The sequence below is a fragment of the Sebastes fasciatus genome, chromosome 10 (assembly GCF_043250625.1).
Source record: "Sebastes fasciatus isolate fSebFas1 chromosome 10, fSebFas1.pri, whole genome shotgun sequence".
NCBI classification, from domain to species: Eukaryota; Metazoa; Chordata; class Actinopteri; order Perciformes; family Sebastidae; genus Sebastes; species Sebastes fasciatus.
Genome location: NC_133804.1, coordinates 28,506,955 through 28,534,910, shown reverse-complemented (window position 1 = coordinate 28,534,910; position 27,956 = coordinate 28,506,955). Strand labels below are relative to the sequence as shown.

At 38.1% G+C, this 27,956-nt stretch overlaps 4 protein-coding genes across 4 annotated transcripts in view; all 4 read right to left on the bottom strand.

The window, feature by feature from the left end:
• The window catches only part of LOC141775662 (uncharacterized), a 53,625-nt gene extending 51,156 nt beyond the window's left edge, over nt 1–2,469 (bottom strand). Inside the window, exons 1-3 of the mRNA XM_074649252.1 lie at nt 2,216–2,469; nt 1,751–2,092; nt 757–780 (exon numbers count right to left, since the gene is read on the bottom strand). Of these exons, the coding sequence (XP_074505353.1) occupies nt 757–780; nt 1,751–2,092; nt 2,216–2,258 (409 nt within the window). The 5' untranslated portion in view covers nt 2,259–2,469. The remainder of the gene's footprint in view (nt 1–756; nt 781–1,750; nt 2,093–2,215) is intronic.
• Nucleotides 2,470–2,897: 428 nt separating this feature from the next.
• LOC141775953 (uncharacterized) lies at nt 2,898–5,773 on the bottom strand. The gene is made up of 6 exons (XM_074649692.1): nt 5,731–5,773; nt 5,278–5,607; nt 4,604–4,681; nt 4,387–4,512; nt 3,303–3,364; nt 2,898–3,196 (listed from the first exon to the last, which is right to left on the bottom strand). The coding sequence occupies exons 1-6, from the start codon at nt 5,771–5,773 to the stop codon at nt 3,074–3,076; spliced, it is 762 nt and encodes a 253-aa protein (XP_074505793.1). The 3' UTR covers nt 2,898–3,073.
• A 3,813-nt stretch (nt 5,774–9,586) lies between these two features.
• Nucleotides 9,587–19,063, bottom strand: LOC141775952 (signal-regulatory protein beta-2-like). Its single transcript, XM_074649691.1, has 5 exons — nt 19,024–19,063; nt 18,566–18,895; nt 18,000–18,350; nt 10,005–10,057; nt 9,587–9,649 (listed from the first exon to the last, which is right to left on the bottom strand). Exons 1-5 carry the CDS (start codon nt 19,061–19,063, stop codon nt 9,587–9,589), a joined length of 837 nt encoding a protein of 278 aa, XP_074505792.1.
• A 2,180-nt stretch (nt 19,064–21,243) lies between these two features.
• LOC141775951 (uncharacterized) lies at nt 21,244–25,143 on the bottom strand. Its single transcript, XM_074649690.1, has 5 exons — nt 25,101–25,143; nt 24,645–24,974; nt 24,150–24,503; nt 23,570–23,684; nt 21,244–21,334 (listed from the first exon to the last, which is right to left on the bottom strand). The coding sequence occupies exons 1-5, from the start codon at nt 25,141–25,143 to the stop codon at nt 21,244–21,246; spliced, it is 933 nt and encodes a 310-aa protein (XP_074505791.1).
• Between the last annotated feature and the right edge of the window lie 2,813 nt (nt 25,144–27,956).

Sequence of the window (27,956 nt, the reverse complement as noted above, 5' to 3'; positions counted from 1 at the left end):
GAAGGTAATAACAATCAGACTTATAGCCAAAGCTGCACATGACAGAATCAGAACTGCGTTGGCCTTCTGCAGATCCCAGATGTTGAGTCCTGAAACAATATGAAAAGGAGCAAATAATGAACGTTAAAAACTATTCTGTCAAGATGTTATAACTAGGGCTGTCAAAGTTAACGCGATAATAACGTGTCAATGCAAAATCGTTGTAATGCCACTAATTTCTTTAATGCATTAGCGCAACAGATCTTTTGGAGGTTGTCGCGGGCTCAGTTTTAAAGCTAGAGTGAAAGTACTGGCATCTAGGTTAAATAACGTGCCAAACTTGCGCAAAATGTTGGTGTGGTAAAGCTGTTATGGCCATTTTCAAAGGGGTCCGTTGACCTCTGACCTCAAGATATGTGAATGAAAATGGGTTCTATTTTTTCTTCTTTATTGCTCTGTTGCAATCAGTATGTTCACAATCTAAAGGTAATTGTCAACAACACCTACCTTTAAATTGTGAACCTACTGGTCTTGAAGTTCGGCAACAGATGAAAACGAAATTTGCAATCACAGTAATGACCAAGCACACTGTTGCTATCACCAGCGCAATAAATTCATATCTTGCTGTTCGCTCTAGATAATAAAGAAAAAATAAAACGTATTAATGATGATGTTGTTAACATTTTTTGAATATCACTTCCAGTATTGAACACAAAATCATACCGATTTCCACTTTAGTTCCGTCTCCAATTAGTATCGTCCCACCTGTGGACGTACAGTTTGATGTCCTCCGAGTGTTTCCTGCATCATACAAAACTGTGTTAAAAAGATTTCCAACTTTATTTTGAAAGCCTAACAAGAAGTTAGATATGTCTCAATATGTCTTTAATAGTTTGACAAGATATTTAGCAAATGTGGAGCTGTTTTGTCCAGCACACGTGTTCTCAAAGAAAAATTTGATCGATTTGATCGGAGCTACAATATAGACAAAAGCAACACTTTTAGTTAGGGCTAATTTCTTTAACGCATTAACGCAACTTAAGACTTTTAGATTGTAGCGGGTTCAGTATTAAAGCTAGAGTGAAGATATTGGCATCATATGAAGCTAGAATACCTGAAGAATCTATTGGACCAACCATGTCATACTAGCTTGTCGCAAAGAAGGTTAAATAACGCCCCAAACTAATGCAAAATTTTGGTGAGGAAAAACTGGCATGGCCATTTTCAAAGGGGTCCCTTGACCTCTGATCTCAAGATATGTGAATGAAAATGGGTTCTCTGGGTAATATCTGTCATTGTTTTGTGTTGTTAATCAATTTCCAATAATAAATATATACATACATTTGCATAATGCAAGCTTATTTGCCCAGTCTCTTGTTGATAAGAGTATTAAATACTTGACAAATCTCCCTTTAAGGTACATTTTGAACAGATACAAAATTTGATTAATTTGCGATTAATGGTAAGTAAATATTTTATTCCATTAACAGCCCTACTTTTAGAGTAAAGCGGTTGAAGAGGTTATTTTCTAAAACAATTAGGACAACGCAGCTGGTGGTCAGTAAATCAGTCAGTAATTACAAACATTTGGAAATAAGTAGATTAACTGTATCTGTATATTTAATTGGATTAACATTGGAAGGTTTTTTGATTTTTCAAAACAAGCTTATGACACTTACAACAGTTATTTTTTCTTAAACATTAACAGTGCGGCTTTAGAGCCGTGTCTGAAGCATTTGCAAAACTTTATAAAAGTAGACCACATGATTACCTTTTAGTGACAGATATGTCCCACTCCATTCAGGATTGCTCCACCGATCTGCGATTTCACAGTGATACAGTCCCTCATCTTCTTGGATTGTCCTCAGAATGGTCAGGTTGCTAAAACTGTCATCATTGTTTACCTCCAATCTTGATTCAGAAAACTGCGGTGCATACTCTGGTGCATTCTCAAGTTCTGCAGATGTATGCAGCGTCACCATTAATTGCAGAGTCTCCCTGGTACTCTGCTTGTACCAGTGGATCTCTATACGGGTGTTCGCAATATTCGGCAGAGCACACGTGAAGGTTGCAGGTTCACCAAGTTGAACTGTGGTCACTGGAACCAGCGTATCTGAAATAAATGAAACATGTGAAACAATAAATGACAATTAGTATATAATGTACAGAATAAAATGTATCATGCAAAAACCTCCATGTTGGCATGCAAAGTCTGAACTGAATTGTTTGCACTTACATCCTCGATGAAGAACAAGCAGTGTAACCCAGAACAGGATCATCTTCAAATTGTCTCTTCTTCGGAAACTTGCGTGGTATTTGAGTGAGTAAAGGAGGTGACCACGATAATGTATGTCACATTGACAAATGCATCTGATTGGTTATCACAGAATAAACATTCAAAAGTGCACTTCCTGTCACACTGGTCTCATCCTGGTCTTTGTGAAGCCTTTCACCTCATTCTTCTCCATTCACACTAGGGCTGTCAGTCGAGTAAAATATTTAATCACAATTAATTGCATGATTGTCCATAGTTAATCAAGATTAATCACACATTAATCGCACATTTTCTTATCTGTTCAAAATGTACCTTAAGAGGGAGATTCATCAACATGGGAGTGTGCAAATATGCTGTTTAATGCAAATGTATGTATATATTTATTATTGGAAATCAATTAACAACACAAAACAATGAATAATATTGTCCAGAAGCCTCACAGGTACTGCATTTAGCATAAAACATATGCTCAAATCATAACATGGCAAACTGCAGCCCAACAGGAAACAACAGCTGTCAGTGTGTCAGTGTGCTGATTTGACTATATCTTGAGGTCAGAGGTCAAGGGACCCCTTTGAAAATGTCCATGCCAGTTTTTCCTCGCCAAAGTTTGGCGAAACTTTGGAGCGTTATTTAGCCTCCTTCGTGACAAGCTAGTATGACACAGTTAGAACTGAAGACATTTTCACCATGAAGCATTTAGGGATACATTCAGTAGTAGGAATAGTAACACAACTAAAGGGAACCCACAACATTTACAGTCAGAGGTCAGTACTATTACTACTAAACCATAGTTTCGTTGTGGACTCACATTCACATTCAGCATTTAACTTGAGAGTACACACTCTCTTCAGTGTTCAACTCTCTCTTCTTCCTTCCTCTTGTGGCTTTCTTTCCAGAGAAATGCAACGCAGCGTAGTTCAGCTCAGGTCCACCTTCAGTCTGTGCAGCAAATAAAAGTCTCATTATATATTCATGTTGTTATATGGTGCTGTTGGGAATTATGTTAAAGAAATAACCAATAATGTAATTTGGTATCATTACTTACAAAATCATGTAGCGGTAGGCTCGAGTTGTCATGTCTCGCTTGCGAAGCGACGCTTTCTATTCCTAATGAATGAAAACAGGAATATTATGTTCTTAATTTGACTTTTCAATACAGATCCTCAGCTGGTTCAACAGGCTTTAATTAAAGGGACTGTTTGTAACTTCTTACATGTATAAATCAATCCGGGTCGGTGTCCCATGCGCGCTCGCATGTGGCTACGCTGTTCAGACAAGACTCCAACACAAACTACACGGAAGCGCTAAAACCGCAAAGTTATATCTAGTGAAGCCCGTACTCTCAAGTTAAATGCTGAATGTGAATGTGAGTCCACGACGAAACTGTGGTTTAGTAGTAATAGTATTGACCTCTGACTGTAAATGTTGTGGGTTCCCTTTAGTTGTGTTACTATTCCTACTACTGAATGTATCCCTAAATGCTTCATGGTGAAATCGTCTTCAGTTCTAGCCGTGTCATATTAGCTTGTCACGAAGGAGGCTAAATAACGCTCCAAAGTTAATATCTGTCATTGTTTTGTGTTGTTAATTGATTTCCAATAATAAATATATACATACATTTGCAAAAAGAAGCATATTTTACCACTCACATGTTGATGAATCTTCCTTTTAAGGTACATTTTGAACAGACAAAAAAATGTGTGATTAATTTGCGGCTTTGGTGCTTCCATGTAGTTTGTGTTTGAGTCTGAGTCTGAACAGCGTAGCCACATGTGAGCATGCATGGACACCGACCCGGATTGATTTATACGTGTTACAAACAGCCCCTTTAACATGTTAATAAAATAAAAGTCATAACGTTTTTTCCTCAATTATTGACATTGTGTACTATAAAGGTAAAGGTCAATGAGACACATGGAACAAACAGCAATATGGAGAAATCGTGTAACAGATGTTTGCTGATCATTCATTCATTGTTAATATGCAAAATATTTCTACTGATATCTATTATTTTATCCAACAACAGGAGGTTGAGGTTCGTCCTGTCTTGCATGATGTAACACTTCTTACACTATATGAAGTGAAACCATCGGAGTATTAACATTTTTTACTTGGTCAACAACACTCACCTTTAAATTGTGAACATACTGCTCTTGAAGTTCGGCAACAGATGAAAACGATGTTTCCAATCACAGAAATGACCAAGCACACTGTTGCTATCACCAGCGCAATAAATTCATATCTTGCTGTTCGCTCTAAATAATAAAGAAAAAATAAAAACGTATTAATGATGATGTTATTAACATTTTTTGAATATCACTTCTCTTATTGAACACAAAATCATACCGATTTCCACTTTAGTTCCGTCTTCAATTAATATCGTCCCACCTGTGGACGTACAGTTTGATGTCCTCCGAGTGTTTCCTGCATCATACAAAACTGTGTTAAAAAGATTTCCAACTTTATTTTGAAAGCCTAAGAAGAAGTAACATATATCTCAATATGTCTTTAATAGTTTGACAAGATATTTAGCAAATGTGGAGCTGTTTTGTCCGGCACACGTGTTCTCGAAGAAAAATTAGATTGATTTTTGATGCTAAATGCAGTACCTGTGAGGGTTTCTGGACAATATTTGTAATTTTTTGTGTTGTTAATTGATTTCCAATAATAAATATATACATACATTGACATAATGCAAACATATTTGCCCACTTTCATGTTGATAAGAGTATTAAATACTTGACAAATCTCCCTTTAAGGTACATAGTAAAGTGGTCGAAAAGGTTATTTTCTAAAATAATTAAAACAACACAGTTGGTGGTCAGTAAATCAGTGAGTAATTACAAACATTTGGAAATAAGTAGATTAACTGTATCTGTATATTTAATTGGATTAACATTGGAAGGTTTTTAGATTTTTCAAAACAAGCTTATGACACTTACAACAGTTATTTTTTCTTAAACTTTAGAACAGTGTCTGAAACATTTGCAAAACTTTATAAAAGTAGACCACATGATTACCTTTTAGTAACAGATATGTCCCATTCCATTCAGGAGTTTTCCACCGATCTGTGATTTCACAGTGATACAGTCCCTCATCTTCTTGGATTGTCCTCAGAATGGTCAGGTTGCTAAAATTGTTATCATTGTTTACCTCCAATCTTGATTCAGAAAACTGCGGTGCATACTCAGGTTTTGTAGATGTACGCAGCGTCACCATTAATTGCAGAGTCTCCCTGGCACTCTGCTTGTACCAGTGGATCGCTATACGGTTGATCTCAATGTTCGACAGAGCACACGTGAAGGTTGCAGGTTCACCAAGTTGAACTGTGGTCACTGGAACCAGCGTATCTGAAATAAATTAAACATGTGAAACAATAAATGACAATTAGTATATGATGTACAGTATAAAATGTATCATGCAAAAACCTCCATGTTGGCATGCAAAGTCTTAACTGAATTGTTTGCACTTACATCCTCGATGAAGAACAAGCAGTGTAACCAAGAACAGGATCATCTTGAAATTGTCTCTTCTTCGGAAACTTGCTGGTATTTGAGTGAGTAAAGGAGGTGGCCACTATAATGTATGTCACATTGACAAATGCATCTGATTGGTTATCACAGAATAAACATTCAAATGTGCACTTCCTGTCACATTGGTCTCATCCTTGTCTTTGTGAAGCCTTTCACCTCATTCTTCTCCATTCACACTAGGGCTGTCAGTCGAGTAAAATAGTTAATCGAGATTTATCGCACATTTTTTATCTGTTCAAAATGTACCGTTAAAGGGAGATTCATCAACATGGGACTGGGCAAATATGCTGCTTTATGCAAATGTATGTATATATTTATTATTGGAAATCAATTAACATAACAAAACAGTGACAAATATTGTCCAGAACCCTCACAGGTACTGCATTTAGCATAAAACATATGCTCAAATCATAACATGGCAAACTGCAGCCCAACAGGCAACAACAGCTGTCAGTGTGTCAGTGTGCTGACTTGACTATGACTTGCCCCAAACTGCATGTGATTATCATGAAGTGGGCGTGTCTGTAAAGGGGAGACTCGTGGGTACCCATAGAACCCATTTTCATTCACATATCTTGAGGTCAGTGGTCAAGGGGCCCTTTGAAAATGGCCATGACAGTTTTTCCTCACCTTAATTTAGTGTAATGCTTTAATTTAATAAATTCAACGATATCATTAGGTTCATGTTCAACAATTTGTTGCTCTGGATAACTAATCTAAAGTGTTATCGTCCTACTTCAGTGGACAGGAAATGGTTTGCGTTACTTTGGTAAACAGACCAGACCATGGTTGGATCCCATGACATTTGTGAACATACCAGTAGTTTGGAAGCAAGACACAGGAACTTTATTTGGAAATTTTTTCTGGAAAATATAAATGTGTACAGAAAAAAAAAAAAATATTTTAGAGCTCCCCCCTAAATTCCTCAAATGAGACTTTCTGGATGATTGCAGAGCAACAACAACCGCGTATGTATTGAGGAAGTGGATCAGATGATTGATCGTGGAGGCAGAAACACTGTTGCGTCTACTCATTTTGAAAGCCCAACGGCCAATGGGGAAACTCAACGGACCAATGGTGTAACTTCATCACTCTCACTCACTCATTCAGTGACAGACACTCACGTTTGTAGGGCTGGCCCCTACTATGCTGCCGCCCAGCCAAAAATAGTTAGTAGGGTAATAAGGAAACTGGAGTCATAAAAGTACAGAACAGCTATCAAATCAGTGACATTGTGCTTCCTGTCAGGACACCAAGTATCACCAGTGAAAAATCTACATCATGTTTTCATACAGAAGTACAACACAGTCATTAATCTAGAATACATACGCAAGAGTGAAAGTATGAAAGAGTAAAATAGAGGACAGTTAATTGGCACATTAGCCCGAGAAATTGCATTTATATATATCGCCTTTCTAGTCTTCTGACCACTCAAAGTGCTTTACATTACGATCAAACATTAACCCATTCACACACTGATGGCAGAGGCTATGTGCCAACATCAGGAAGATCTAAATATTCATTCACACACCGATGGCACAGTCAGTATCTTGCCCAAGGACTCTTCGACATGTGACCTGGGGACTAATGCTTAGCAAATCAGTGCCAGGAGCGGGACTAAGGACGGTGTAGAGCTGTGGGCTGTAGACGGCATGTCTTCTCAATATTGCACATCGTAGTTTGTTTTTACTTCGCTTTGCTCCACTCTTAAAACCCCGGAGAAACCAGCGGCTATCCATTGGTGTCGACTTAAAATGCCGTTAGATTCAGGCGTATTCGTTGGTCCCTATTATAAGCACTCAGGCAAACACTAGAGCACTATATATAGGGAGTGATTTCGGACACAGTGTTCAGAGCAGCACTGTGTAGAGAAGTTAACATTTGTTGAACTTTGACCGAAGTTGCACTGAACTTTGTGAGCAAAGCCAAAGTATACTGCAGTGCTTGAAGTGAGTACTGACACTTCTGACTATTGTAGTTTTGAATATCTGTAGTTCATATGAAGTACAAGTCCTTAGATAGCTATAAACTAAACCAGTGGTGGAAATATCTATGTTGAAATATCTATGTATTCAGAACGCCTAAAGAAAAAAGTAAGACTCAACAGTGGTAATTCATCAGCTGATGAGGTTTACTCAGCTTGATATTATTGAAATTCAGCCAATCAACGTCTTTACTCGCATGCCGTCAACAGTAATTTCAGGCCCCGCTTCAGTTTCTCTTCTATTTATATCTATTAGTCATACCCAGAGGGGGGATTTTTTTTAAATTCGCAGTGTGTTCATAAATCTGGATTGTATGTGTTAACAGATGATCATGCTTCGTTAGTAACACTGAAACTATTACAGTTATGTAATATATTGCTGTTTAAGTCTACTGGGTTATTACTTTTAATAGCTGTTTTTGCCATGTTGCTCTCATTCATTTAACAAGACATTCAATTAGTGAGTCACACTGAAAAACCGTGCAGTAATAGGTTAAAAGTAATATCTTTAATTTCATTAGTATGTCTTGTCATGTATATTTATTTATTAAGACGAAAACAACACATCGATACAACCACCAATAGCATTGACACAGACAGTACGTAGATGTTGGTCATGGAGGAAGTTAACAGACTTGAAAGTTCATAATATATATACACAAAGAGACAGATCTTCTCAGAGTTCACAACTTTAATAACAACTCACAATGAAACAAATGTTTATAGATATGAGATCCCTACAGGTATATTACAAAAAGCTTAACCATTATATTTTTTTTTTTACAAAACAGATAAATATAATCTCAAAGGAAATACAATACATGTTTTTAAGTCATCCAAAATAAAGATTTATTTACCAACTTTAGAGGTGAAATTAATTTCCCAGTGTGCGGACATAAAATCCAGACTTCAGACAGTTAATCCAGCCCCGGAGCCCTGACGTCAGTGTAGATACTCTCTTTCTCCTCTGCTTTTGCACCCCTTGTCCCTCCTTTGCTAGTTTTCCTACCGGTGAAGGTTGGTGCAGAATAAACCAATGAATCCTCATCTGTCTGAGAAAATATATGGAGAAAACTTTTATTACAATTTGAGAAGAAAAAACATGCTGACAACTTTCCAGCTACATCTTTTCTTTACATATCTTACCTGCTGACTTTGCTGAAGACCACTGGCTGTTGCTGCATTTATTTGCACAACTGCAGCTGTATTATAAAAATAAAAACACAGCATTAATGTGAATCTAGTTTTGCCAAATACTGTTTGATAGATAGATAGACGTATGAGTGACTGTGCTTACCGTTGTAAACGTTACACGATTTTTTCTTGAGTTTCTTAATTGAATAAATGAGAAAGGCTATAACAATCAGACTTATAGCCAAAGCAGCACATAACAGAACGAGGATTGTATTGTGCTTCTGCGAATCCCACACTGCTGACAAAATATGAAAAAGGAGCAAAATAATTAAAGTTAACAATTTGTCAAAGTGTAATTTATGATGTTATGGTACATAAATATGATACAGTTACCTTCAGCCTCGAGTTTTGAGCCGTTTCCATTAAATATCTCCTCACACGTGGCCACAGCGCAGTAATAAGTCCCGGCATCAGAGGAGCTGACGTTCTTGAAGAAACTGTAGACACATTTCTTTGTCGAGAGTCCCTCTGAGTTCTTTTCATGTTCTCCAACACCGTTTCCTTGAGTATAATTACAACTTGGACGATATTGATATGATCCAGCTCTAAAACAGCACACACTGTGTTCTCCTGGACACGTTTTGTTCTCAGAGTCAGAGAGGACTGAACACTGCGGAGTCACTGAGGCTCCTGGACGGACTGGATCAGATGGAGGGGCTGCGGTGATATCAGGGTCTGGTCCTGGGAAATTAAAAAAACAAACATTAATTTTTTAACAAAAGACAAATGTTGTCATGAAATTTTTTTAAAACAAAGCTGTTATGCAATTAAGGGATTATTTACCTTCAACTCTCAGGTCTGTTCCTTTCAAAAATGTGAACTTTTGTTGGTATGTTTTCACACAGTAGTAAACTGCAGTATCACTTAGCCTTGCATTTCTAATATGCAGAACAAATGTTCCAGGCTCTTCTGTGGCTGTAATGCGAGGATCTCTCTCAAAGCCATAGGTTTTTCCCAAGATTTTAGGAATGTCTCCAGAAACAAGCCTGATCCAAAACAAGCTTCCTGAAAACCTGCGGGTACAAGTCAGCCTCACATCATCTCCAACACCAACAGTCTTTGTCTCAAAGATCTGATCATCTGTGCATCCTGAAAAGACATTATTTTACATTAACAACAGAGAAAGAATCACATATGCTCTCTCCTAAATCACTGTAAGAACATGTCAGAACTATAAATATATATCTGGAGCAAATCTGACAATTCTACATGTACTTACGAACGACTCTGAGCATCAGCAGAAAATAAAACAAAATCATTTTTCCACTTGAAGCTGCTGTTAGATTAGACCGCATTATGAAGTGATTCAACATGATATAGTCATATCAAGTGGGAGGGGAACAGTTTCAGAGCAATCTGATTGGCTTCTCATTATGTTGGCGTTAACCACCACGGTGGAAATAAAATCAACCGCTTTTTCCAACCTAAACACATGAAACGACAACAACAGCACGCTTTTGTTTCATTGTGGGTTTCTAGAACTGACACAGAGAGTAAACACAACAGATGATTGATCATAATGTGAACTACAGTTATCCAAAAATATGTTGTACATCTTTAGTATTTTTTGGGTTGTAGTCTGATTTCCATAAATCCTGAAATAGACAGCAGGTGCTAAAATATTTTTGATTCATGTTTTTGTATTGTCTTAAAGCCAGGGTTGGTAATCTAACTAAAAACATTTTTGATTATATTTGTTGAAATTCTCTTTACATCCCCGCAGCAATGAATAAATAAAATGCTTTGACAAAAAAATTTAAAAAAAAAGTGTTATTTGTGGCTGTTGTAGGACTTTAATAAGCCCGTCCAATCAGTTCATTCAGCCCAAATGCACACTACATGATTGGCACACTACGTCCTCCCTTAGCATTGATCATTGTATTGTATGTTCAATGCTTTAGCAATGGTTATGATTTGATTGGATTTGATCAAAACATATGTAAGGGATAATGTACAGCCAGCCGGTCATTGTTGTGAAAGAATCCCGGACAGGGCGATGCTGCACAACAATGACCCGCTAGCTGTACATTATCCCGCCTATTACACGGGTACTTACTTAAGAAAACAATATTTTGACACAAAAACGGTCCGCCAGAGTCTGACATCAGAGCTGTGCCCATAGCAATGATCTGTTATACATAGCAACGGTATGTTATACATAGCAACGGTCTGTTATACATAGCAACGGTATGTTATAGAGAAATTACAGACCGCAGAACTCCGTGATTGACCAATCAGAATCGAGTATTCAACACAGCCGTGTAATAATGTTAATGATCTGCTCACTCTTTTACAATACCGACTGAGGAAAAATGTGAATGAACTTCATAGTCGGTGACTACGAATCATTCAACTGAACTGGACGAAATGATTTGAATCTGCAAAGTGAGTTCCTTACTTTGCACGGCAGCTGGATTCTCAAGATGTCGCGGAATCACATCTCACAGAAAATCCATCTTGTCAGACTTCACGTAATGCGTTTTTGGCTGGCAAGCCAGAGCACGGACCAATCAGCATCCTGTGAGGAGCTACTGGCAGCTACAGGCGTGGGTTAGGTGTGTGAGACTCAGTGAGATAACACAGAGGGGCGACTATTGGTTTTAAACAACAATGGCGGCTCCTGAAGAGGTTAGCGTGGATGCTGCAATATCAGTTATTTTTAGAATGAGAGTAGTTCTTCATTGAAAGAAGAGCAAAGAACGGCATTGAAATCGACGTTTTCGCTCTTCTCCCGAGTCCCGACCAGAGTTTGATTGACAGATAGTTCATCCAATCACCTGCCACGTATTTTTTGAAAGTGCCTGCCCTTTTCTAAACAGTTTCCAATGACGGCTTCTCAGATGGTTCTGTGTAACAAACCATCTGGCGGGTCAGATTAGTGATTTCCACCTCTAGCTGAAAAGAACGGCCTGCTGCGACAGGAAGAGCGTCATGTGAGTGGAAGTGAGAGTGAAACAAAACAAGTAACGGGCGGTAAAATCTAAACATTGAGCTGAAACCCTCTGTAGAGGTGAGGGGAACTGCAGGGTGTTGGTCTCTTTCACATACATGTAGATTTGCTCCGGCTGGTGGGCGGTGCTTCATATTTGCTTTTTTTTAATCATATTTGCTCCAATTCTACCCACTGCTGCTATAAGTTTCACTTTCACGTTACAATCAGCTGTTCGTTTGTGTCCCATATTCACACATCAAGTCACACGTAAAGTTTCACTTTACAAACGTAGTAATTTGAAGCCCAACCATGTTGTTTTTAACTGTTGTTAACTAAGTGGTTTTGTTACCTAAACCCAAGCAAGTGTTTTTGTTTAACTCACAGCGTTAAGCACGTTTACTGCAACTGAAAAGTGACGCTGACAAAGCGTCAGTATGTGATAAGTTGGGATGTGAACGTGTTGGCAAAACACATCATAAGAAAGAGCACAGCAGACAGAGTGGGGGTAAGGCTGTTACATCATACTGAAACTACACCTGCTTATTTCCTAGTCAGGAGTTGAAGGGGAGGAGCAGAGCACCACTATCACAGAAACACATTCACCTAGAAGACATATAGAGTTTTTGATTCAACTGACCTGCATGCCTTGATCTGAAGGAGGGAATCCATGTGGGCCTAAGAGAAAAATCCAAATAAAATAAGAACAGATTTAAAGCCAAGACCTTGTGAAACAGCATGATTTAAAAAATATATATTTTTTTTACAATTACAATTTTGAAGTAGATTTTATAATGCCAGAATCGATATTTGCTTCATTTGAGTCTAAGCGGAGGTAGAAGGAAGTTACCGCTTTTATTGTTGTAGTCTGAGTAACGTGACGTCATATCCGTCACCCAAAAAAAAAAAAGTCGGCCGTTTATGTTAAATGCATTCAAATGTCCCCGATGGAGTCGACCATGGATGTATAAAGAGAACGGAGCTAACGGGAGAGCTAGCGATGGACTTGGCGAAAATAGCGGAAGTATACACGTGTAACTACATCTGGTTTTCAAAATAAGGTGTTAACAAAGGGAACTGTATATACAAAATACATATATGGAAATAAGATTGATTGGATTATATTCACCAGAAGTATAAAACGTTACACGTCCCTTATAAATTAAAAAGAAAATAGCAATAATTCGTGAGGGAAATGTCTATTCTTTGACTTTTGGGTTGCTGGAAAAAAATCTAATAAACAATGCCTGACAATGACTGATATATTTGACTTCAGGATATCTCTGACTACATACATGCTGAAAATCAAACATTTTTACTGTATTAATTTAGATATATAAGTCTAATAAGTCTATATACTGTGAGACTAGAGGTGTATGATTCAACTTTTTCCCATGGTGTTATAAAAAGTTAACAAAAATCGCAATAAATCGTAATCAAATCGCAAAACATTAAAAATCTCACTACATATCGAATTGGCACCCAAGTATCGTGATAGTATTGAATCGAGAGACAGGTGTATCATCCCAGTCCTAATGATTTTTAAATAAAAAGGAAGCTTTTTACACTGGACAGCCTCATAATAACAGCAACAGCTGCCAATATAGTAATCCAGTACAACACCACAAACTCTGGCATCAAAAGAATGACCAAAACAGAGTGGGGGTTTTGTAGCACATCTTCACTTAACTCACAAGCTGTAGAGACTGAAAATAGAACGGAAAAAAACTGCAGTGACATTTGTCAGACCGCTGCATTGTGGTCTGTGGCCTTCAGCAGGGTCAACATATTGTGGCCCACAAGCCCAAAAATGTTAGTTTTGTTCTTAATATAAATGTTGCTGGACAAATATAAAATGACCATAAATCAAAGATTCCTTGCCAAAAGTACAGCATAATGTACACATAATACACAGTTAGATATACTGAAGGGTGAACGCAGGAAAAAGTAAGAACTGTAAAAAGATTTAAAACAAAAAGCCCTGCAGTGAATACTTTCATGTACTTTGAGTCCTGCTCTGTACCATCTGCTTTTTCTTTGTATGCTGTAATGGAAATTCTTTCAGTATTCCAAGATGAGTTCTAATGAACGTTGAAATCAAGATCCCAAACAGATGAAATGTCTTTGTTGTATTTTATTCTTGCAAGAAGAGGCACTGGTTATACAGAGTCGCACAAAGTCTGCAGAAGAGTGCGCCCCCGGAGATTATTACAATGTGACTATATAGAAATCTACAACAGGGACTGTGAGAAAAGGAGTTGTTTTGCACAGATAAAGAGTTGTTTTACCCAAACAGTGTCCCAGTAAAAGTCAACACTCAGTACTTTCCCACTACATGAGACGAAGAGCACCCAGACAGTAACTTTCCACTGTTGCATAAAGAGACATCAGTACATACAATGTAATTTTCCATCACAATGCACAAATACACGCAGATAGACACGTATTCACCGTCACCATTGACAAACAAATGGTGCATGGAAACTTAAGCATTGTTGTGGTTACGCTTCAAACTAAGGTGCCAAAAAACAAAGGGGCTTTTCTACCTTTCTCACTCTGTTGTAGCCTCAGGAAGCTAGAAAAGTGGTGATATGCTTTATGATTTCTAATAATATCACAACAACTTACAGGAAAAGGAAAAGGGTAAGGTCTCGCAATGTCATGACAGTTTTTTTATCACTTTTCTGCGGTTTGGTGCTTTTCATTGGTAGTTGCTGTCAGAGGTGGGAGATCGATCACTGGTCATCTTCTATCTTTTTGGCGAGAGTAGGCGTTTGCCAGATAATTGACAAAAGGCTTTGACAGGCGCATCACTTGGTGCAGCAATAAACAGGCAGCCTGTCCACATTAATCACCAATGAATTAATATATTTACGTTTAAATAAAATCATGAACTAATGTGCAGCTGCGATATTTAAAGATTGCAGATGCACACGATGATTGCATCTTTAAAAACACATGACAGATGGACATTATTTGTACTTTGAAAGAGCACATTAAGAAGTAAGTAAAAGTAGACCAGTCATTTCACTCCTTGCAACTTTACCCTCACTACACATCCTGTTGAAGCCCATCGTCAGTTCTGTTCTGAGTAAACATCCTTGATGGTTGGTCAAAGGGCGGAGAAGCGGCCCACCACAGCCTGAGCGTGAGCCTGTCAGTGTAGCTGTTGCGTGTGGCTTTGCTTGTTGTTCTCACAACAGACATGCAGAAGGCCTTTACAAGGTGCTGTGAGACCAGAAAGATGGAGGGGGTTATATATATATATATACACACCTGAGTAGCTGTCTGCTGACATTTTTTCATACTGTATATTTTTAAACATGTTTTTTGCAGGAAGTTGTGGTTGGCAGATACATAGCAGTTCACTGACATGAACTGGGGACTGAACAACTGAGCCACAGGGCTGCCCCTCCCATGTATTTCATTAATCACTGTGTACCAGATTTCACTGCTATCCATCCAGTAGACATTTTACACAACACCAAAAATGTCAACCTGGCAATGTTGATCAATTAGAAGTTGGGGGATCAATAGCCTTTTTAGGATTCTGGGTCGTGTCTAGTAGGTAACCTGCATATTACAAAATCTGGCAAAAACTTGCAAAAACTCTTGCGAGACTCGTTACCCGATGACCTATCCCAACCTTAACCATTCGAGATCAATGCATAATTTTGACCATCTTGCGAGAGTTTCCTAACTCGTGGGTTACCTTCTACACACGACCCTGGTTCTGGCTGTTACAGTAGTTATAGAGTGGTGCAGGGATGACGTATTTTTGTTCCCTCGACAAAAAGCCAATGAGATTCTTCCATCGAATTTTGGATTATTACAGAAAAAAAAGTAAAGGTGGACATGTCGGCGTGATGACGGTAAGTAGTCTCATTTAGCCACTTGTTGGCAACCGCCTTTTTGAAGACACGTAAAGGCTTCAAAATCCTCGAGTGGGATATTTACTGTCGTATTTTATATTGTAGAACAAAACAATAAAATCTCTTAAGCACCTTATTTCATGCATCTAACTAAAACCCCTTTGACTTCCAGACAAGGAAACGGCAAGTGCTAAAATGCATTACAGGCCTACTTGTTGAACCCTGTGGATTTTTATTCATGCAAAATCTATTTGCAAAGTCTGTTTGTTTTTTATTTTCATGAGCAAATGTGAGTAACATGTTTTAATAAAAATGTTGAAAATCAATAGATTTTTAGTGTGGTAAGATATCAGCTTGAGCAAGCACAAATAAGAACAATTAAGCAATATAGAATGATGACGCTGTTTGAGTCTCTTACTTTAAAAGTATTTTATTTGTTTCCACTGTGTTGCAAACATTAAACAAGAAAACCAATCAATCTTACTGTCTTATACTAGATGCTAACTTATAAAGTTATTTTCAAAATAAACAGATCATGAGTAAACATTTAAAAGTTAAACTATGTCATTATAAAAGCAAAGAGAAAACTAAAGTTTTACCTGAAAAACCTTAAAAAAGAAACAAATAGATATGAGATGCCGTAGAATATCACCAAAAGCCATTAAAACTATTACATTTTGCATCATGATAATTCATGCCCTTTTATATAAAAAAGTCTTCCAATGATTGCAAACGGATGGGACAGAAAATAATGTCAAAATGATACATGAAACATGTTTAAGGTTACCCAAATAAAATATTGTTACCGATATCAGATGTGAAATTGATGTGAAGCAGCATATTTACAACAGTCTATCTTTAACTAGCAGATCCAGTAGATTGTTAATCTATCACTCGAGTCCTGACATCATTGTAGATCGTCTCTCCCTCTGCTGTTTCTACCTTTCTTCTCTCTGCTCTGCCAGTTTTCCTCTTGGTGAAGGTTGGAGCAGAATAGGTCAATGAGTCCTCATCTCTCTATATAAATAAAAAATGTGGAAAAATCTCATGTGACAGCATGCATTAATATTTACATATATATAGAGAACATTTCTTTAAATTCCTTACCTGCTGACTTTGGTGATGACCACTGGCTGTTGCAGCTGTATTATAAAATGAAAACACAGATATAAGAAGAAAGACGCTGTAGGTTCATTTACACAAATCAGTAATCAGTAATCCTGGGAAAGTTAGCTTTTGCAAAAAACTGTATGAGAAACTTCTATTACCGTTGCAACAATCGCATGTTTTTATCTTGATGGTATAAATCAGGAAGGCAATAACAATCAGACTTATAGCCAAAGCTGCACATGACAGAATCAGAACTGCGTTGGCCTTCTGCAGATCCCAGATGTTGAGTCCTGAAACTATATGAAAAGGAGCAAATAATGAAAATTAACAACTATTTTGACAAGATGTTATAACTAGGGCTGTCAAAGTTAAGGCGATAATAACGTGTCAATGCAAAATCGTTTTAAAGCCACTAATTTCTTTAATGCATTAGCTTAACAGATCTTTCGGAGGTTGTCGCAGGCTCAGTTTTAAAGCTAGAGTGAAGGTACTGGCATCTAGGTTAAAAAAGGCGCCAAACTTGCGCAAAATTTTGGCGTGGAAAAGCTGTCATGGCCATTTTCAAAGGGGTCCGTTGACCTCTGACCTCAAGATATGTGAATGAAAATGGGTTCTATGGGTACCCACGAGTCTCCCCTTTACATACATGCCGACTTTATGATAATCACATGCAGTTTGGGGCAAGTCATAGTCAAGTCAGCACACTGACACACTGATAGCTGCTGTTGCCTGTTGGGCTGCAGTTTGCCATGTTATGATTTGAGCATATTTATTATACTAAATGCAGTACCTGTGAGGGTTTCTGGACAATATGTGTCATTGTTTTGTGTTTTTAATTGATTTCCAATAATAAATACATACATATATTTGCATAAAGCAGCATATTTGCCCACTCCCATGTTGATAAGAGTATTAAATACTTGACAAATCTCCCTTTAAGATACATTTTAAACAGATAAACAAATGTGCGATTAATCGCAAATACATTTCTTTAATCGATTGACAGCCCTAGTTATAACACAGGAGGAACAAATGCTTTGTGATACTTGATTTTAATTGTTTCTACCAGAATCAAAAGTAATGATTATTAATGGTTAATATGGAAATGATCTGCATTTACCTTCCACGTCCAGTTTTGTTCCATTTCCAAATAATATCTCCCCACACGTGGCCACAGCACAGTAATAAGTCCCGGCATCAGAGGAGCTGACGTTCTTAGAAAAGCTGTAGACACATTTCTGTGGAGAGCGAGCCTCGGTACTATTCTCACATTCACCACCGTTTCCATGAGCGTAAATTAAACTGGGATGAGATTCATGAGATCCGGCTCTGAACCAGAACACACTGTGTTCTCCTGGACATTTGCTCTCAGAGTCAGAGAGGACTGAACACTGCAGAGTCACTGAGTCTCCTGGACGGACCGGATCAGACGGAAAGTATTGAATGACGACAGAGATATCAGGTTCTGGTCCTGGGAAATACAAAGACGATAAAAAACATGCTTTACTCACTTCAATTAAAAGATTTTTTTTTTAATTTATATACATAAACAATTGAAACATGTAGTATCTTACAAAAATGTAGCAAAACATTAAACTATGTAATCTGCTTTTATTAAATGTTTGATGTAAGCATAAATGAATACATTTTTTAAGTAATGTGATACTTTTGCTGTATTTTATTTACCTTTAATTCTCAGAAATGTTCCTTTCAAAAATGTCATTTTGAGTTGGTTTACTTTTATACAGTAGTAAACTCCAGTATCGCTTGGCTTTGTTTCATGAATATGCAGAAGAAATGTTCCAGGTCCTTGTTCTGCTGTAAAGCGAGGAGTCTTATTAACAGCCTTATAATCAAAAATAAACGTTCCTCCCAAAAATTCAGGAAAATTTCCAGAAACAAGTCTGACCCAAAACAAAGTTTCTTGGGACTCAGATTTCTGGCGAGGACACGTCAAAGTCACATCATCTCCAACACCAACAGTCTTTATCTCAAAGATCTGATCATCTGTGCATCCTGAAAATATTAGAGAAGCATTGATCAGTGATTAATGACAGAGAAAGAATCATGCATGTGCTGCTAAATTACTGTCAAAACTATAAATATATATCTTGAGCAAATCTGATATTTCTACATGTACTTACGCCCGACTCTGAGCATCAGCAGAAAATAAAACACGATCATCATTATCTGGTTAATCCACTGGAGACTGCAGTTAAATTAGATCGTACTGGAAGATGATTCGCCTTAATGTAATCATATGAAGTGGGAGGGAACAATTTCAGAGCAATCCGATTGGCCCCTCGTTATGTTAGTGTTTCACTAAACCACCAGTGGAAATAATACCACCCATTGCCCAGCTTAAACACATGACAAAACACCGACAGCACGTATTTGTTTCATGGTGGTTTTCTACAACTGACACTGAGAGTAACCTCAACAGATGATTTGATCTTAATGTGAACTACAGTTACCCAAAAAAAAACTGGTTCACGAAATGTTGTTTTCATTCACTGTTGTACTTCTTCAATTATTACTATTTTTAATTTAAAAACAAAACATTGTAACTTGCACAATGTATATAGTAGTTATTCTATGTTTATATTTTTTATGTTAGTCGTAGTAGTCGGGTATATCTAGATCTATCTTGTACCACCATATTTATGAAGGTTGTAGCCTAGATAGAAACTAGATGGCAGGTGCATTTTTTCCATTTTTACTATGTTTTCTAACTGTGTTTTCATTAGTGTATAATCACCTGAAACCAGAAGGCCCTCATAGTTGTCCGACACACGTGAAACTGCGGTAACGTGAGCTGCAGAGTGTAAACCGTGGTACCGCCAGCCGCCGTCTGACTTCAGTTGCTCCTAAAGTAGTGCTATTTTGGTAAGGATGGCCTCTGAGCGAAGTGAATGGCGTTACCACAGTTTTGCACTGTGCGGCTCACGTTACTGCAGTCTTGGAAAGCTAGGAGTGAGCGGAGGGGTACTCAGTTGGTTGCAATCTGCAGCCACACCACTAGATGCCGCCAAATCCTACACAACACTAAGTGTGTGACACATGTAAAACAACGCAGTTATAAATGGTAACAGTTTGTCTGGATTTTATGATTGGGATGCTTTCTAAGGAAGAGTGCTGAGCTTGAAATGCTTTGCCAATCTAAGTGTTTGTTTGTGTGTTCTTCACACCATTGAGTGTCTGTATTTGTGCACATATTCAGGATAAAACATTTTTCTCCCTTTTCTACATTAAATGGCTCCTCTGTATTAGATTGGATTTGATAACATATATAATTTGCTCTCTTTACATCACTGCCATCTTTTAGTGAAAGTGAAATGATTCCACAAACAGAAGATTTACAATTAACTTTTTCCAATAGCTAACCTAGCCTAGCCTTTGTTATTATTTATCTGTAAATATACAGGCCTATGTATTTAGGTCTAACAGGAAACCCTACAACAATGTCTGTAGCACTAAACAGAGATTTACAGATCAGATTGATTTGTGTGCATTTAAAAAAGATGCATCCAGCCATTTGCAAGAGTGATACACGATGATAGAGGAGTCATTTTAAATGTTGTGTGAGCCAATTCAGATGCTCCACATCATCAATGATGACCCGCCCACTCTGCCTGTCAATCACTTGAACAGGAAGAGCACAGCGTACAGAGGAGGGCTGTTAAACCATCCATCCTCTATACTCACATCACTTCTTTTCAGAGGGCTGGTGAGAGGAAGCAGCAGAGCGACGCTCTCACAGTATTACATTAACCTGGAGACGATTTACAGTTTCTGACCTGCATATCTTTATCTGAGGGAGGAGACCACAAATAAAACAATACAATGATTAACAAGGTGATTAATATAAAACATGTATGTGCAGTGGTCGACACCCCCACTATAACATGGACAGGAACACCTGACAATATAATGCAGCCCAGTGCAACACCACAAACTCTGGCCTCAAAATAATCATCAAAGAGTTAGAGTGGGGGTTTGTTTGAAAGGTGTAAAAAGAAAGCAAAAAGAACGACCAACAACCTATCTATTTATAGGGACCGGCGCGTTTGTTTAGCCATAACACCATTTCTACTTTCACACAAACACACACAAGAAGACACACACATTCACAGTCACCACTGACGAACAAATGATGCATGGAAACTTTAGCATTGGTGTGGTTGCGCTTCAAACTAAAGTGTCAGTACAAAGGGGCTTTTCTACCTTTCTCACTCTCTGTTTTAGCCTCAGGAAGCTGGGCTCGCACTGTTGTTTTAACTTTTATAAAAAGGCAAGAGACTAGCAAGGCTAAGCGAGAAAGTGGCAGCCAGGAGAATGAGACTTGCCGGTCACTGCCAAAGACATCAAGAACTCCCAGCAAGCATGATGGTGCTGTGGGAGCCAACGCACAGGCATCGATCACGGGGACGTCCCACACCAACATACATGGACGTGCTGAGGAGAGATGCAGAGTGAAGAGTGCTGGCGAGCTAGCCAGATGTATGGAGGACCGAGATAGCTGGAAGCTCCGCTGGAAAGCCCGTATGTCTCTGTATGTCTCTCTGTCTCTTTCTCTCTCTCTCTCTCTCTCTCTCTCTCTCTCTCTAAACCCAACCGGTCGTGGCAGATGTCCATGTCCATGTCTATGACCATGTCATACTAGCTTCTCGCAAAGGAGGCTAAATAACACTCCAAACTTAATTTAGATTTTGGCGAAGGAAAAACTGGCATGGCCATTTTCAATGGGGTCCCTTGACCTCTGACCTCAAGACATGTGAATGAGAATGGGTTCTATGGGTACCCACGAGTCTCCCCTTTACAGACATGCCCACTTTATGATTTTCAAAGGGGTAAATGCAGTAGTAGGTAACATGCACATTGCACAATGCGGCAAAAACTCTCACAAGACTCGTATCCCAACAACCTATCTTAACCTTAACCATTCGAGATCAATACCTAATCTTAACCATCTTGCGAGAGTTTCCCAACCCATGGGTTACCTTCTACACACGACCCTGGTTCATGCTGTTACAGTAGTGATAGAGTGGTGCAGGGATGACGTATTTTTGCAGGCCAACCAGGAAGTTAGCATCGCCCTGTGTTCCCTCGATAAAAAGCCAATGAGATTCTTCCATCGGAGTTTTGATTATTACAGAAAATAAAGTAAAGGCGGACGTGTCGGCGTGATGACGGTTAGTAGTCTCATTTAGCCACTTGTTAGCAACGGCCTTTTTGAAGACACGTTAAGGCTTCAAAATCCTCGAGTGGGATATTTACTGTCGTATTTTAATATTGTAAAATAAAAAAATAAAATCTCTTAAGCTTGTGTTAACCACAGACCTTATTTCATGCATCTAATCATAAACCCTTTGACTTCCAGACGAGGAAACGTGAAGTGCTAAAATGCATTACAGGCCTACTAGTTGAACCCTGTGGATTTGTTATTCATGCAAAATCTATTTGCAAAATCTGTTTGTTTTTTATTTTCACGAGCAAATGTGAGTAACATGTTTGTAGTGTGAAGTCTTAATAGCAATACGACATTTGAAAATCAATGTTGTAAGTGTGGTAAGAGATCAGCATGAGCAAGCACAAATAAGGAACATTAAGCAATATAAAATGATGACGCTGTTTGAGTCTCTTACTTTAAAAGTATTTTATTTGTTTCCACTGTGTTGCAAACATTAAACAAGAAAACCAATCAATCTTACTGTCTTATACTAGATGCTAACTTATAAAGTTATTTTCAAAATAAACAGATCATGAGTAAACATTTAAAAATTAAACTATACCATTATAAAAGCAAAGAAAAAACTAAAGTTTTACCTGAAAAACCTTAAAAAAGAGACACAAAGAAACCTTCCTCAACTCTCCGACTATTTCAAGGTAAATCTTTCAAAAAGCCTGTTTGAGTGGTAGAATTATACACCTTTAATAAATGACTTTAATAAAAAAAATGCAAACAAATTAAACAAGAATCAATAGATATGAGATGCCGTAGAATATCACCAAAAGCCATTAAAACTATTACATTTTGCATCATGATAATTCATGCCCTTTTATAAAAAAAAAGTCATCCGGTGATTGCAAACGGATGGGACAGAAAATAATGTCAAAATGATACATGAAACATGTTTAACGTTATCCAAATACAATATTGTTACCGATATCAGATGTGAAATTGATGTGAAGCAGCATATTTACAACAGTCTATCTTTAACTAGCAGATCCAGTAGATTGTTAATCTATCACTCAAGTCCTGACATCAGTGTAGATCGTCTCTCCCTCTGCTGCTTTTACATTCCTCTCTCTGCTCTGCCAGTTTTCCTCTTGGTGAGGGTTGGAGCATAATAAGCTGTTGAGTACTCATCTCTCTGAGGAAATATATGGAAAAATGTTATTAGATGGCAGACGTTAATATTCATATATGTTGAGAGAAAAATATGTCAATAACTTTTCCAGCTACATATTTTGTTTATACACATTACCTGCTGACTTTGGTGATGACCTCTGGCTGTTGCAGCATTTGTTTGCAGAGCAACAGCAGCTGTATTATGAAATAAAAACACAGATATAAGAAGAAAGACGCTGTAGGTTCATTTACACAAATCAATAATCAGTAATCCTGGGAAAGTTAGCTTTTGCAAAATACTGTATGAGAAACTTCTATTACCGTTGCAACAATCACACGTTTTCATCTTGATGGTATGAATCAGGAAGGCAATAACAATCAGACTTATAGCCAAAGCTGCACATGACAGAATCAGAACTGCGTTGGCCTTCTGCAGATCCCAGATGTTGAGTCCTGAAACAATATGAAAAGGAGCAAATAATGAAAATTAACAACTATTCTGTCAAGATGTTATAACTAGGGCTGTCAAAGTTAACGCGATATAACGTGTCATTTGTTTTAACGCCACTAATTTCTTTAATAAATTAGCGCAATCGATCTTTCAGAGGTTGTCACAGGCTCAGTCTTATAGTTAGAGTGAAGATACTGGCATCATATGGAACTAGGCTAAATAACGCTGCAAACTTAAGCTAAATTTTGGCGTGGAAAAGCTGTCATGGCCATTTTCCAAGGGTTCCCAAATTTCCCTTTAAGGTACATTTTGAACAGATAAAAAAAGTGCGATTAACAATTTTAATCGATTGACAGCCCTAGTTATAAAGCAGGAGGAAAAAATGTTGCGTGATACTTGATTTTAATGTTTCTACCAGATTCAAGTAATGATTATTAAAAGTTAATATCGAAATGTTCTGCATTTACCTTCCACATCCAGTTTTGTTCCTCTTCCAAATAATATCTCCCCACACGTGGCCACAGCACAGTAATAAGTCCTGGTATCAGAGGAGCTGACGTTCTTAGAGAAGCTGTAGATACATTCCTGTGGAGAGCGAGCCTCAAGGCTCTTCTCACATCCATCACTGTTTCCATGAGCGTAAATTAAACTGGGATGAGATTCATCTGATCCGGCTCTGAACCAGAACACACTGTGTTCTCCTGGACATGTTTTGTTCTTAGAGTCAGAGAGGACTGAACACTGCAGAGTCACTGAGTCTCCTGGACGGACCGGATCAGATGGAAAGTCTTGAATGACGGCAGTGATATCAGGTTCTGGTCCTGGGAAATACAACGATGAAAATAAAAAGGCATTACTCACTCACAAATTAAACTATGTAATCTGCTGTTATAAATGTTTGATGTAAGCATAATGACTAATGTTTTTAAGGAATGTGAAATGTTTTGCTGTATTTTATTTACCTTTAATTCTCAGAAATGTTCCATTCAAAAATGTCATTTTGAGTTCGTCTACCTTTATACAGTAGTAAACTCCAGTATCGCTTGACTTTGTTTTATGAATATGCAGAAGAAATGTTCCAGGTCCTTGTTCTGCTGTAATGCCAGGAGTCTTATCAACTTCCTTATAATTAAAAGTAAATGTTCCTCCCAAGACTTCAGGAAAGTTTCCAGAAACAAGTCTGACCCAAAACAAAGTTTCTTGGAACGGAGATTCCTGGCGAGGACACGTCAAAGTCACATCATCTCCAACACCAACAGCATTTGTCTCAAAGAACTGAGCAGCTGTGCATTCTGAAAATATTAGAGAAGCATTGATCAGTGATTAATGACAGAGAGAGAATCATGCATGTGCTGCTAAATTACTGTCAAAACTATAAATATATCTGGAGCAAATCTGATATTTCTACATGTACTTACGCCAGACTCTGAGCATCAGCAGAATATAAAACACGATCATCATTTTCTGGTTTATCCACTGGAGACTGCAGTTAAATTAGATCGTACTGGAAGACGATTCGCCTTAATGTAATGATATCAAGTGGGAGGGAACAATTTCAGAGCAATCTGATTGGCTCCTCGTTATGTTAGTGTTTCACTAAACCACCAGTGGAAATAATACCACCCATTGCCCAGCTCAAACACATGACAAAACACCGACAGCACGTATTTGTTTCATGTTGGTTTTCTATAACTGACACAGAGAGTAACCTCAACAGATGATTTGATCTTAATGTGAATTACAGTTACCCAAAAATAATCTGGTTCATGAAATTTTGTTTACATTCACTGTTGTACTACTTCAATTATTATTATTTTTAATTTAAAAACAAAACATTGTAACTTGCACAATGTATATAGTAGTTATTCTTATTTATATTTATATTTTTTATGTTAGTCGTAGTAGTCGGGTATATCTATCTATCTATCTTGTACTACCATATTTATGAAGGTTGTAGTCTAGATAGAAACTAGATAGCAGTTGCATGTTTTAATTTTTACTATGTTTTCTAACTGTGTTTTCATTAGTGTATAATCACTTGAAACCAGAAGGCCATCATAGCTCTCTGACACACGTGAAACTGCGGTAACATGAACTGCCGTCTGACTTCTGTTGCTCCTAAAGGAGTGTTATTTTGGTAAGGATGGCCTCTGAGCGAAGTGAACGGCGTTACCACGGTTTTGCACTCTGCGGCTCATGCTATTACAGTCTTGGAAAGTTAGGAGTGAGCGGAGGGGTACTCAGTTGGTTGTAGTCTGCAGCCACACCACTAAATGCCGCCAACTCCTTCAGAACACCAAGTGTGTAACACGTGCAAAACAATACAGTTAAAAATATTAACAGTTTGTCTGGATTTTGTGATTGGGATGCTTTCTAAGGAAGAGTGCCGAGCTTGAAATGCTTTGCCAATCTAAGTCGTTGTTTGTGTGTTCTTCACACCATTGAGTGTCCTCTGTATTAGATTGGATTTGATAACATATATATCTCTTTGCATCACTGTCATCTTTTAAAGAAAGTCAAATGATTCAACAAACGAAAGATTTACAATGAATTCTTTCAATAGCTAACCTTTGAATATAAATGCATGACACGTTATTTATCTGTAAATATACAGGCCTATGTATTTAGGTCTAACAGGAAACCCTACAACAATGTCTGTAGCACTAAACAGAGATTTATAGATCAGATTGATTTGTGTGCATATAAAAAAGATGCATCCAGCCATTTGCAAGAGTGATACACGATGATAGAGGAGCCATTTTAAATGCTGTGTGAGCCAATTCAGATGCTCCACATCATCAATGATGACCCGCCCACTCTGCCTGTCAATCACTTGAACAGGAAGAGCACAGCCCACAGAGGAGGGCTGTTAAACCATCCATCCTCTATACTCACATCACTTCTTTTCAGAGGGCTGGGGAGAGGAAGCAGCAGAGCGACGCTCTCACAGTATTACATTCGCCTGGAGACGATTTACAGTTTCTGACCTGCATATCTTTATCTGAGGGAGGAAACCACGAATAAAACAATGCACTGATTAACAAGGTGATTAATATAAAACATGTATGTGCAGTGGTCGACACCCCCACTATAACATGGACAGGAACACCTGACAATATAATGCAGCCCAGTGCAACACCACAAACTCTGGCCTCAAAATAATCATGAAAGAGTTAGAGTGGGGGTTTGTTTGAAAGGTGTAAAGAGAAAGCAAAAAGAACGAACAACAACCTATCTATTTATAGGGACCAGCGCGTTTGTTTAGGGTCAATATATTGTTGACAACGAGCCATAACACCATTTCTACTTTCACACAAACAGACACAAATAGACACACATTCACAGTCACCACTGACAAACAAATGATGCATGGAAACTTTAGCATTGTTGTGGTGGCGCTTCAAACTAAAGTGTCAGTACATAGGGGCTTGTCTCTCTCTGTTTTAGCCTCAGGAAGCTGGGCTTGCACTGCTGGTTCACCTTTAATAAAAAGTCAAGAGACTAGCAAGGCTAAGCGAGAAAGTGGCAGCCAGGAGAATGAGACTTGCCGGTCACTGCCAAAGACTTCAAGAACTCCCAGCAAGCATGATGGTGCTGTGGGAGCCAACGCACGGTCATCGATTCCGGGGACGTCCCACACCAGCATACATGGACGTACTGAAGAGAGATGCAGGACTGGAGAGTGCTGGCAAGCCAGCCAGATGTATGGAGGTCCGAGATAGCTGGAAGCTCTGCTGGAAAGCCCGTCTGAGGACGACCCAATGATATTAATTCCGATAGTTGTATTATCACTCTTTTACATCCACTGCTATTGATTTTTGTTATTAGTCCTACTTGTATTAGTTATTACAGCTGCTGTGCTATTATTGCGGTTGCTGTATGTATCTCTCTCTCTCTCTCTCTCTCTCTCAAAACCCAACCGGTCGAGGCAGATGGCCGCCCACCCAGAGCCCGGTTCTGCTCTAGGTTTCTACCCGCTAAATGGGGAGTTTTTTCTGGCCACAGAGCATTTCAATGCTCTTGGTGGGATCTCTTGTTGTCTCTAAACTATAGAGTACAGTCTTGACCTGCTCTATATAAAAAGTGTCTTGAGGTAACTTTTGTTATGATTTTTTGTTTCAATGTAAAAATAAATTGAATTGAAGAGGAACACCACACTTATTTATACTTTTGTTATTAAAGGTCTCATTGATAACAGTTTTATGTAGACAAATATTTTTCTTTTTAAATAATAAGGGCTGTCAAAAAACTGGCATGGCCATTTTCAAATGTGT

What these genes read in the sequence shown, in the direction of transcription:
- LOC141775953 (XM_074649692.1), bottom strand. Translation starts at nt 5,773, where the DNA reads ATGATCCTGTTCTTGGTTACACTGCTTGTTCTTCATCGAGGAT. An exon ending in GCTTGTTCTTCATCGAGGAT is followed by an intron (nt 5,608 to 5,730) that starts GTAAGTGCAAAC and finishes AATTTATTTCAG; the next exon opens with ATACGCTGGTTCCAGTGACC. An exon ending in GCCTACCGCTACATGATTTT is followed by an intron (nt 3,197 to 3,302) that starts GTAAGTAATGAT and finishes TTTGCTGCACAG; the next exon opens with ACTGAAGGTGGACCTGAGCT.
- LOC141775952 (XM_074649691.1), bottom strand. Translation starts at nt 19,063, where the DNA reads ATGATCGTGTTTTATTTTCTGCTGATGCTCAGAGTCGGGC. An exon ending in GCTGATGCTCAGAGTCGGGC is followed by an intron (nt 18,896 to 19,023) that starts GTAAGTACATGT and finishes TAATATTTTCAG; the next exon opens with GATGCACAGATGATCAGATC. An exon ending in CTGTTGGTGTTGGAGATGAT is followed by an intron (nt 9,650 to 10,004) that starts GTGAGGCTGACT and finishes TTAATTTCCCAG; the next exon opens with GACCAGACCCTGATATCACC.
- LOC141775951 (XM_074649690.1), bottom strand. Translation starts at nt 25,143, where the DNA reads ATGATGATCGTGTTTTATATTCTGCTGATGCTCAGAGTCTGGC. An exon ending in GCTGATGCTCAGAGTCTGGC is followed by an intron (nt 24,975 to 25,100) that starts GTAAGTACATGT and finishes TAATATTTTCAG; the next exon opens with AATGCACAGCTGCTCAGTTC. An exon ending in AACAAAACTGGATGTGGAAG is followed by an intron (nt 23,685 to 24,149) that starts GTAAATGCAGAA and finishes ATATTGTTTCAG; the next exon opens with GACTCAACATCTGGGATCTG.